This window comes from Garra rufa, chromosome 5, assembly GCF_049309525.1.
Source record: "Garra rufa chromosome 5, GarRuf1.0, whole genome shotgun sequence".
NCBI classification, from domain to species: domain Eukaryota; kingdom Metazoa; phylum Chordata; class Actinopteri; order Cypriniformes; family Cyprinidae; genus Garra; species Garra rufa.
The window spans coordinates 52,718,051-52,730,311 of record NC_133365.1 but is presented as its reverse complement, the minus strand read 5'-3'; the positions used below and the strand labels follow the sequence as shown (position 1 = coordinate 52,730,311).

At 35.0% G+C, this 12,261-nt stretch overlaps 2 protein-coding genes across 2 annotated transcripts in view; one reads left to right on the top strand and one right to left on the bottom strand.

Annotated features, from left to right (window-relative positions):
• LOC141334911 (zinc finger Y-chromosomal protein 1) overlaps positions 1-80 on the bottom strand; it is a 17,252-nt gene extending 17,172 nt beyond the window's left edge. The window contains exon 1 of the mRNA XM_073840137.1: positions 65-80. Within this exon, the coding sequence (XP_073696238.1) occupies positions 65-80 (16 nt within the window). The remainder of the gene's footprint in view (positions 1-64) is intronic.
• Positions 81-1,300: 1,220 nt separating this feature from the next.
• LOC141334910 (zinc finger Y-chromosomal protein 1-like) lies at positions 1,301-8,530 on the top strand. The gene is made up of 5 exons (XM_073840136.1): positions 1,301-1,322; positions 1,442-1,561; positions 3,372-3,506; positions 5,185-5,322; positions 6,972-8,530. Exons 1-5 carry the CDS (start codon positions 1,301-1,303, stop codon positions 8,273-8,275), a joined length of 1,719 nt encoding a protein of 572 aa, XP_073696237.1. The 3' UTR covers positions 8,276-8,530.
• Positions 8,531-12,261: the final 3,731 nt, after the last annotated feature.

Below are 12,261 nucleotides of genomic sequence, written 5' to 3'. Positions count from 1 at the left end.
CAATGTTTTCTGGAGGTCAGAACTGCTTTTATGAGAGAAATTAAAACTCAGACTGCAGATTCACTTTCTCTGGCAATCATGCTGGGTCTTTCTTGGGTTTTTGCCACGACTTCAATTGTGATTCAGTTATGATGCATCATGATTATGAAGATTTCTATCCTAATGTGTATCTTATTTCGAGGTGGTTGTTGGTATCCGGCCAGGCTGAAACATTTTCATTTTTGCCTCAGTGTGAGTGAAGATGTCACCAGGGCATTTAAATAATCTGGAAAAAAGTAATTTTTTTATTGTTGATACTGTCTGTCAGATAAGGATGTATCAAAATATTATATCACGATTTTTTTTTTTCAAAACATTTTTGATTTTTTTTTTTATCATGAGTCTTTGCCATGTTGGTTTTATTATTTTACAAGTTGTCTGAGCAGTACAGCCAAACTTCCCTATTTTAAAACCAAAACCTTACAAGGTAACAAAATATAAAACAAAAAGAAAGGCAGATATTATTTAGGCCAAAGTGGGCAAAGATAAAAAATCTTTGTCAGTATTTTATCTTTGTTTTTAGAAAATAAGTGCAAAGATAGGCTACATGGTACAAATACACATAATATACACTGCTTTAATTTTCAGGTACATTAGGTGTAATTTTCAAGAACAAATATAAAAATAAAACACTATATACACTATATACATAAATTATACATTGACTCTTATTAAAGCAACTGTATTAAAGTTCTTCAGTCAAGTTGTTTTTCATTTTATTAGCCTACCATCATCCAAAAATGACAATCCTGTTATCATTTACTCACTGTCGAGTTTTATTAAAACAAAACATGTTACTTCTATAATATTTTAATTTTTTACCTGTTATCCACATTCTTCAAAATATCTTCTTTTGTGTTCAGCACAAGAAAAAAATAATAGCGGTTTGGAACAACATGTGAGTGATTAAATTGTGTGAACTGTCCCTTTAATGATAGTCTTCAGCATGTTTAGTTCTGTCTCTTTAAGAGCTGCACGCATCTGATAAACAGGCGCGCGTCCGTTTTTCTCTCAACTGTTTACTTTCGCTTTAGACATAACCAACTGTGTTTATATGTGATCCTTTCGTGTTTTTGACAGTATTAGCAAATCAGACGGAAAAGATATGTTAGTTTAGTAATCAGGCGCCGTTTGACAGGCTTTTAGCGTTCGCGCGCTTCAGGTTTACGCGCTCGTGACAGAAGAGCGCGCGGACGAAATAACGTTATTTTAACGGCAAGGCTTTGAAGCACATGCAGATAATGTACTTTTGTGATTGTGAATGCGAAAAAGTGCGGTGTCCCGTAAATGTATGTCGTGTTGTACTATATATTGAGACGGAGGCACGCTGTAGCACTTCGCTACGATGTCCACGATCAAAAATTGATCTATGGTTGTATAACGGTTCTGTATCTGTGTGTAGGAGAGACGGTGGATCTCGGTGAGAACGAGGCAGTCGCTCTGGCTGAGCCTGTGGTTCGGCCGCTGAGAGAGAAGATGGTCTACATGTCTGTGGGAGATGCTCATCACACACAGACTGATGGTAAGAAACTCTGAAAACCCTTTAAAATATGAAGCGGAAACTGTTTTCAACATTGGTAATAATCAGAAATGTTTCTTGAGCTCAAATCAGCATATTAGAATGATTTCTATAGGATCATGTGACACCGGAGACTGGAGTGATGATGCTGAAAATTCATCTTTGATCACAGAAATAAATTGCATTTTACTTTATATTCATATAGAAAACAGTTATTTTAAATTGTGAAAATATTATAGATTTTTACTGTACCTTTGATGAAATGAATGCAGTCTTGGTGAGCAGTAGAGACTTCTTTCAAAAACATTAAACAATTTTAACGTTTTAACAATAGCCATGCAACCATAGAAATCTGTCATATATAAGACAAATATATTACGAGAATAAAGACGAAATATTCCAAGAATAAAGACAAATTATTCAGAGAATAAAGACAAATATTATGAGAATAAAGATGAAATATTGTGAGAATAAAGATGAAATATTGTGAGAATAAAGACGAAATATTGTGAGAATAAAGACGAAAATTACGAGATTAAAGATGAAATATTACAATAATAAAGACAAAATATTATGAGAATACAGACGAAATATTATGAGAATAAAGACAAAGTATTATGAGAATAAAGACGAAATATTCAGAGAATAAAGACAAAATATTTTGAGAATAAAGATGAAATATTACAAGAATAAAGACAAAATATTATGAGAATACAGACGAAATATTACGAGAATAAAGACAAAATATTAAGAGAATAAAGACGAAATATTCAGAGAATAAAGACGAAATATTTTGAGAATAAAGATGAAATATTCAGAGAATAAAGACAAAATATTCCAAGAATAATGACAAAATATTCAGAGCATAAAGACAAAGTATTATGAGAATAAAGACTAAATATTACGAGAATAAAGACTAAATATTACGAGAATAAAGAGGAAATATTCCAAGAATAAAGATGAAATATTATGAGAATAAAGACAAAATATTATGAGAATAAAGACAAAATATATCTTGCATTTAAATAAGCTTCAAGTAGAAAGAGAAAATATTCAAAAGAAATGAAGCACCGTTTTAGCAATGAAAAGTGTTTCATATCTAAAAAATAGCACACGATTATATAATATATAATCATTTAATATATGATAATATAATAAATACATTCTAATAAAAAATTTCATATATAATATTTTTAGTCTTTTTTGGTCAGAAATAACTATTTGATGTATAGCACTAACGTGATATAAAGTGAGCCTAACTGATATAGCACATGATTGTTTAATATATAATTGGTTAATACATGATTATTCAAAATGTATTGTTATATTAAATACGGTTTTATTTTAATATGTAATGTGTTATATCAAATACTATTAATAAATAATATTTTAAATAGTTTAACTTATGTTTTCCTGTATTATGATGTACAGCAGTATGCAATTTAAAGTGATTCACTGCAAAAGCTCAAAAAGCCCTTTAGTTTTTGCTCAAAGCGCTTTGTTCTTTCTGTGGCACAAATGTCAAATTATGTAACTTTTGGGGAACGTGTTGAACCAGCGGCATAACCACTGCAGACATCGAGGAGGATGTTTCTGAATGTCTGAGACCTTTGGTTTCAGTTTTGAAAGTGTAGTTGTTATTGTCCCCAAATGAACTCCTGCTTGATTCCCTAAGCTGCAAAATGCAATAACATATTATTTGAAGCATTGAAACAGCATAAGACCAATGTGGATAATGTCAACTAACATCATGATGTAATTTAAGACACTGTTGTTTATGTGTAGCATCAGTTTGTGGTTTTTTTGTGCGCAGGCGGGTCTAAGCTCTCGGATGAAGTGTACATGGAGGTGGTGGTTGGAGGCGAGGAGCCGGTTCCTCACGACAGGCCGTATGACAGCACCGCCCTCAGCAAGGACTTCATGCCCGTGGCCTGGGCCGCCGCTTACGGTCAGGAGTCTGCAGTTTAAGGACACCAAATATCCAGATCATGTAGAATAACGGCAGCCTAAACAGAGTCTATTAACTACAAACAACACACTGAATGCATAAGGGGGTTATGAAATGTAGTGCTAGGTTTTGTGACAAATTTTAGTTTGATTTAATTTTTATTTACAAGCTTGAGATTTGATTCGATTTCAATTAAATTCAAAATCAGTGCTATTTTGTTATCATTGAAGTAATATCGTTTTTATTAATGTTTTGATTTTGTTAGTTTTTCCCATATTTTCTGTTTTGATTTTAATTTTTGTTAAATTTTTAAGGGGAGACACTGCAGGCAGTAACGCTGTTTTGTCATGCTCCTGTTTGAGATTTTGGGCTTTTTGGTTTTTCATAGTGTTTTTTCAGACTAGTGAAAGAAAAACATAAAAAAACACTAAGTGTTTCTTTTATAGCACTTTATCTATTTGTGTCAAAAGATTTTAATTACAATACAAGTTTTTTCCTCCTACACTGAGCCATAAATCTCCACTTCAGTAACTCTTACACACAACGTTTTAGAAAGCTAATACAAAAAATGTTTGCAGTTATCAATGTAATCAATCAACTGGGTAAGTAAGGCGATAACTATTATTTAATTTTTTTACCCTATTCACCTGCAGTGCCTCGCCTTAATAATTCTAATAGTTTTTGTTTAGTCTTTTTTTAATTTAAATTTGTAAACTTGATGTGCCAAAATAATAAAAACCGAAATAAAAAAGAATAAACTATATAGACATATTCATGTTTATAGTTTTTTTTTTTAATTTATTATTTTTTTAAACTGAAATAAAAATAAAACTGTATATACATTAAAAGTATATTTTTTATTTCAGTTTCAGTTATTTTGGTACATCAAATTAAACTGAATTCAAATGAGAAAAGCAAAAACTACTAAAAATGACAGGGTAAAATTACTCAAACTTTAATTAAAATTAAAATAAAAATGTAATAAAAAACAACAAAGTGTCAAAATGGCATTCATGAGATTTTGTTTCTAAACAAATCACAAAGTTTTTTGTAAATATGGTATGTTAGTTGTTACAAATAATGTTTAGTGGTTTTTTTTTTTGTACATCAATAGAAAACAAACTAAAAGATCAATCTTGGGAGTGTTTGTTTGTTTATGGATATATTTAATTTTAATTTCTGGCATTCAAAGCCTTATATTTTAGATTGATTTAATTTTGAATCACAAGTTTACCAATCCGATTCTCATCTTGATTCAATTCAATATCATTGTTTTTTTTTTAATTTTTTTTATATTTTAGTATCATTGTTACACTATTATAAATACTATAATTATTATAGTTTTATATATGTTCTGTTTTGTTTCATTTTAGTTAAAGATTTAGTAATTTTGTTGTGCGTTTGTCATTTTTAGTAGTTTTATTAGTAGTTTATATGTCTATTTAGTTATTAATTGTTAGTTTTAGTTAAATCAAGGAAATTTAAATCTGTCTAGAAACACTGGATTACAGTAACATAAAGTCTGTTTTTGACTTACTGTGCTTTATTGTCATCTTTAATAGTGCTTGACTGATATGAGCATTTCAGAATACAATAAAAATTGTGGTTTTGCACTCCTTAGGATGTTTCTTCAAATGACAAATCATTTTAAATATGCTCATGTGTCTTTGTTAAGCAGGTTCGGATGAAGGCTGTGAGAACCGTAACGGAGCGGCGAGCGCATTACTGCACATTGACGAGTCGGATGCACTGGATAAACTCAACCGGCAACACGGCAAGAACAAGAGACGAGCTGAACCCCGACAGGTCCAAACAGGTACCAGCACACTCAGCTCTCACTAACTGATCAATAAATCTTTTTGGTTTTGTAGAATTGCTTTGAAAGTGCTGAGCTTTACAGAAAATCGATTGAATTTATTATGATTCTGAGTGGTAGTCTATAGATGTTTTTAGAGCAGGTGACCAGTCATAGCAAAAATTTACATTTAGCCTCCGTACATATATGTAAGTTTTTAATTACATTTAATTTTTTCAAATATTTTATATTTAATTTTATTCATCAATCATTTTATTTCAGCAGTTTTGAATGTCAAATTTGTCTTTTATGTTGTATCAAGTGTTATTTTAGTATTTTTTTTAAAGCTTTCATTTAGAATTTTTATCTTTATTTCTTCAAACAAATTTTTTTTAATAGTACCAGTATCAGTAATATACTAATTTGCTGTTCAAGAAACATTTTATTAAGTTTTATTATGTCAGTATTTTCTTTGATGAATAAAAAGATCCGAAGATCAGCATTTACCTAAAATAAAAAGCTTTTGTAACATTATACACTACACCATTCAAAAGCTTGGATTCAGTATTTTTTTTGGGAAAGAAGTTATAGAAATTAAGACTTTTATTCAGCAAGGATGGTTTAAATTGATCAAAAGTGGTCATAAAGACATATATAATGTTACAAGAGATTTCTGTTTTAGATAAATGCTGTTTTTTCTGAACTTTCTGTTTCTTAAAGAAACCTGAGAAACTTCTACTCATCTGTTTTCAACATAATAAAAATAATAATAATAAATGTTTTTGAGCAGCAAATCAGAATATTAGAATGATTTCTGAAGGATCACGTGACACTGAAGACTGGAGTAATTATGCTAAAAATTCAGCTTTGAAATCACAGGATTAAATTACATTTTAAAATATATTTAAATAGAAACATTTCAAAATGTTATTGTTTTTGTTGTACTTTGAAGCAAATAAATGCCGGCTTGGTGAGCAGAAAAGTACATGAAAAAATGTACTTTCCGAAAACTTCTGTTTGGTAGTACATGTTTGTTTTTTAAATCTCAGTTTTTATAGGATTTTGTGTTCAGTTATTGTTTTAGTTCAGTTTTCGTTTATTTATTTCCGGATGGATTTTCTGTAGGGATGCACCGATCCGAATCGGCCGATCATGCTTGCGCATTTTGTCAGTAAAGCCGGTTCTGTAATCAGCGGTAAATGCCATCAGGTGCGTGATTTCACGTTGAGCCGTATATACTACACACAGCCGTTGTTCACTGACGAGCTGCGCACTTTCACACTGATAATGAACATTGATTTGCGCAGCTCGTCGGTAAACAACGGCTGTGTGTAGTATATACGGCTCAACGTGAAATCACGCACCTGATGGCATTTACCGCTGATTACAGAACCGGCTTTACTGACAAAACGCGCAAGCATGATCGGCCGATTCGGATCGGTGCATCCCTAATTTTCTGTAATTTTTGTGAATTATTTTTTTTTTAGTTTAATGTTTCAACTTAAAATATAGTTTTTCATAATTTAATAAAATTTTTATTCTCAATTATGTTTTTAATAGTTTAATTTAACACTAATATCCCTGGTTGCAAATGCATTATATCAACTACTGGCTAAAAAACTGGCTGTTTCTTTTTTTATCCCCCACTGTCTTCTCTCATTTCTCTCCAGCGATCATCATTGGGCCGTACGGACAGCCTCTGACGGTCTACCCCTGCATGCTGTGCGGTAAGAAATTCAAATCCCGTGGCTTCCTCAAGCGCCACACTCGCAACCACCACCAGGACGTGCTGAGTCGCAAAAAGTACCAGTGCACGGACTGCGACTTCACCACCAACAAAAAAGCCAGTCTCCACAACCACATGGAGGTGCACGCGCTCAGCAACAAAGCGCCGTTCGAGTGCGAAACCTGCGGTAAGGAGTTCCACCAGCAGGCGGCGCTCTTCTCGCACCGCCTCCAGCACCACCACCAGGAACAAAAATCGCCCACGGCCATCGCGTCGCCGCTTCCTCCGGCCGCCACGACCAAGACGCACAAATGCAAGTTTTGCGATTACGAGACTGCAGAGCAAGGGCTGCTCAATCGCCACCTGCTGGCTGTGCACAGTAAGAGCTTCCCGCACATTTGCGTGGAATGCGGCAAAGGCTTCCGCCATCCGTCGGAGCTAAAGAAACACATGCGCACGCACACCGGCGAGAAGCCGTACTCGTGCATGTACTGCGATTACAAATCGGCCGACTCGTCCAACCTGAAGACGCACGTGAAAACGAAGCACAGCCGCGAGCTCCCGTTCCGCTGCGAGCGCTGCGGCCAGACCTTCGGCGAGGAGGAGGAGCTGACGCAGCATGCAACCACGCACGAGGACGCCCGGGGACACCAGTGCAGCCATTGCGACCATCGCAGCTCCAACTCGAGCGACCTTAAGCGGCACGTGATTTCCGTGCATACTAAAGACTACCCGCATAAATGCGCCGTCTGCGGGAAAGGCTTCCACCGGCCATCCGAGCTTAAGAAACACTCGGCGTCGCATAAAGCCAAGAAACTGCACCAGTGCCGCCACTGCAACTTCAAGATCGCAGACCCGTTCGTTCTCAGCCGCCATATCTTGTCCGTTCACACTAAGGAACAGCAACAGCCGGCGCAGTCGCCGTCTCCACCTGCGCCGGCATCGCCACCTCAAGCCCCGCCCACAGAAAAGCCTGCCCCCAAGAGAACTATAGGTGCGGCGCAGTTAGCAGCCCCCTCCGTAAAGAAAGCCGGTGGCGCGAAGGGTCCGCGAGAACGGAGGGTTTATCAGTGTCAGTATTGCGACTACAGCACAGGAGATGCATCTGGCTTCAAAAGACACGTTATATCCATCCATACTAAGGACTATCCGCACCGCTGTCAGTACTGTTCGAAGGGCTTCCGGAGACCTTCGGAGAAAAACCAGCACATTATGAGGCACCATAAAGACATGGTGCCGGCAGAATGAGCACCTCGTCTTTCTCCGCTCACTTCCGTAAACACACTAAACAGCCAGTGATTTCGAAATCACCACCCCTCATGTTGGCAATCTCTGTATTGGGCTTCTTATCAAGACCCCTCATGCATAGCAGTGTGTGTGTGTTTGTCTGTATGTGAGAGAGAAGTGTTTAGTGGCAGACTGGAAGTGCTTTCACATTGCTTATGATCACATGGTTAACAGGTCTCAAAGGAACAGTTCAGCCTGAAATGAAATTTCTGTCATTTGTTCACCCTTGTGTCGTTTTAAAATCTGTATGCATTTCTTAATTCAGCCAATCTGATTTGGTATCCATTGACTTTTATTGGAAAACGAAAGAAGATATTTTGAAGAATGTTGGTAACTGAACTGTTTTGGTTCCCATTGACTTCCATTGTAACACAAAAGAAGATATTTTGTAGAATAATGGGAAATGAACTTATGGACAAAAATTCCAATGAAAATCAACGGGAATCGAAAATCTGGCATTCTTCTGTGGAACACAACAGAAGATGTTTTGAAGAATGTGGGTAACCAAACTGTCTCAGTTCCCATTGACTTCCATTGTAACTAAACAGTTTTGGTATCATTGACTTCAGTTGTAACACAAAAGAAGGTATTTTGAAGAATGTTGGTAACTGGACAGTTTTGGTTTCCATTGACTTCCATTGGAAGTTACTAAAACTGTTTTGGTTCCCATTGACTTCCATTGTAACACAAAAGAAGATATTTTGTAGAATAATGGGAAACAAACATATTTGGTTCCCATTGATTTCCATTGTATGGACAAAAATGACAATAAAAATCAATGGGAATTGAAACTCTGGCTTTCCAATTGACTTCCAATTTAACTAAACAGTTTCAGTATCTATTGACTTCAGTTGTAACACAAAAGAAGGTATTTTGAAGAATGTTGGTAACTGGACAGTTTTGGTTTCCATTGACTTCCATTGGAAGAAACTAAACAATTTAGATACCCATTGACTTCAGTTGTAACACAAAAGAAGGTATTTTAAAGAATTTTGGTTACTGAACAGTTTCAGTTTCTGTTGACTTCCAGTGGAAGTAACTAAATTGTTTTGATTCCCATTGACTTTCATTGGAGGTAACTAAACTGTTTTGGTTCCCATTGACTTTTATTGTAACACAAAAGAAGATATTTTGTAGAATAATGGGAAATTAACATATTTGGTTCCCATTGATTTCCATTGTTTGGACAAAAATTACAATAAATCAATGGGAATAACTCTGGCATTCTTCTGTAGAACACAACAAAGTATTTTGAAGAATGTTGGTAACTAAACCGTTTCTGTTCCCATTGAATTCCATGGTAATGCAAAAGAAGATAGAAGAAGATGATGGCTGGATTGTTCCTTTAACTTCAGATGATTAATGTTTTCTCAGTGCATTTTATTTTGGCTTTGTACATTAACAGATGAAACTAATTTGTTGGCCTCTGGGATCAAGTGCATATTCCTGAAGGGTTTCAGAGTATTGCATTCAGTCTGTCATAACCTCTCTGAAATGCTTTATGAATATAGGACAATGTGATGATATCAGTCTTGCACTTTACTAGCATGTCTGTCTGATTGATAGCTGTTAAAAAAAGAACAAGGACACCAGGAAATGTTTTTAATCTTCAGAAACACAACGGAAAGGCATCATGATGTTTTCCATTGGCACTGAAGACATTTGCAATGTCCGTGTGATCAGGATGGGGTTATAGGGAATATCTGGTCTCTCAAACCTTTGATGAACACAAAAAGTGCATAAGATCTGATCTGATGAAGATGATGAGGGAAAAACAGATGCAGCGTCTTCTGTAATGACCGATATGTTTGAAAGGAATAGTTCAACGTGAAAGTAAAAAAGCTATTTGCTTACCTCTGAGGCTATGTGAAATATCAGGTGTCAAGCTTTCATGCGAATTAACTTTTGCTCGGTTTCTCAGAAGTCTAAAAACTTGAATTATATAATGTAAAAAAAGTCATATAGATTACTTTTATGGTGCTTTTTTAGAGCTTCAACAAATGGTGTATGCTTACAACTATATGAAAAACATACTCTTGGACATTCAACATATCTTTTTGTGTTCTATAGTTAAACCGGTTTGAAACCACATGAAGGTGAAAAACTGATAAAAGATTTTTAATATATACAGTATATATATTTTTTAAACTTGCTGGATCAAGTCCTGATCTCTGTCATTTTGGGTCTGTGAGACCAGATAGCCCCTTTAGTCTGTATCATTTTAAGAAAGCTGGAATTTTGTGCTAATAGGACCGGTTTTAATCATGCAAAGGTAAATGTTTTCCCATGTTGTAAGTTGACCTAAATGCATTTCACTTGGATGTATGGGACCACAGAGATCTGAACTAATAAGGTAAATCTAATGCAAAGAACATGTCTGGGTCAAATCTAACCCCAAAACCAAGAGAATTTTTTGTTTTACTTTTATGCAAATTTAAATGCAAAACATTGTATTGCAGTAAATATTTGATTTTTTTACATTACAGTAATGTAAATAACTATTAGAAAATGAATAGAATTTAGTGTAGAAACAATTCTCACTCATTAAATTACAAAGAAACCACAAGTAACACTGAATTAAATGAGAAAATTTTAAATAGTATTTTTGTGAAGCATACTCTAGTCATTGTTTTATTTACGTCTTTTTACAGTGTATTATCTTCTTATCAGTGTAAAAAATCAAATACAAAATATTTATTGCAATTCCTGGCTTTGTATATTAAATTTCACAATTGTTATATAAAATAAATGCAAGTCGAAATATTAGTTTTGGGGGTGAAATTTGACCTGAGCATGTTTTTTTTTTTTTTTTTTTGAGATTCAGCCATATGAATGTCTAACGTACATTATATTAGATTCAATATGCCAATCAAAATCCTTTTCAATGATATTATTAAACATCAAGCCAATTTTGTGTCATCAGTATCCACCAAATGCAATATGAGTTTTATTTAAAAAAAGACATCTATGAGGAGATTACAAATGATCTGTATGTGTGTGTGTGTGTGTGTGTGTGTGTGTGTGTGTGTATGTATGGTTATGTTGATTTTTCTGGTTTATACTCAAAGCAATGCATCAGATATGTTTGCCGTTGCCAATGACCTTTTCACCAGGTGACTCTCTCATCTTGCTGACTTCATAGTGATGGTACTGTATGGCTGCGTTCACATGTGGTCAATGCAAATACACACTAATGCCCACTAATTGTCTTAAGAGTTGCCGTCAGACCTCACTTAAAGCGTGGCATCCTTTACTAGCTACCAAAACGTGACAAAAAGCTGGAATGAACAGGGTGAGTCGTGTTGGAACTGCGTTGTTTTGTGTTTGTACTTAACTAGAAACCAATCAAATAATGCCTAATCGGGTCACAATTCCACTAACCTGTGATGGATGATGTCATATCCAGCTTTGCATGTGATTGGCCAGAGGTTTCCAGAGGAACTTGACCTCGAAGCACTGAAACAGCCACTCTTTGTGTCCGAACAGCACCATTAGCAGTGATTAGCAAAAACGATGCCATCGGTCGGGAAGGAAACCACTTCCTCCTGACACCCCCTGGGCCTTCCTCTCGCTCTCTCTTACTTTCTCTCCCTGTGATCATTTTTATACTGCAGATATTTATTTGGTCACCGTTTAAACTTTGTTGTATAGTTAAATGTAAGTAGGAATCTATGGGACTATAACTTATTGTTTTGTACACAGATCTGTAAAGAGAGAGTGTAGATGTAAACACTTCGGAAAGAGGAGTTCAGAACTTTGTGTTGTCATGGATGTATCTTCACATTTGTTTAAAAAATGATAAAAAGGAAATAAAAGGCAAAGTATTTTCCTGCATCCACGGTTCTTCATTATGGGAATGCAATTGTCTGTAAGTGCACAACTTTTTAGAATGTTTTATTTTTTTTTATTTGGGTGAGCTTTCCATTTAAATGTATTCATGTGGTAGA

Bases quoted from the DNA above. Each gene is read 5' to 3' on its own strand.
- LOC141334910 (XM_073840136.1), top strand. From the start codon at position 1,301: ATGCGAAAAAGTGCGGTGTCCC. The intron at 1,323-1,441 runs GTAAATGTATGT...ATCTGTGTGTAG, and splicing joins GCGAAAAAGTGCGGTGTCCC to GAGAGACGGTGGATCTCGGT. The intron at 3,507-5,184 runs GTCAGGAGTCTG...TTTGTTAAGCAG, and splicing joins GGCCTGGGCCGCCGCTTACG to GTTCGGATGAAGGCTGTGAG.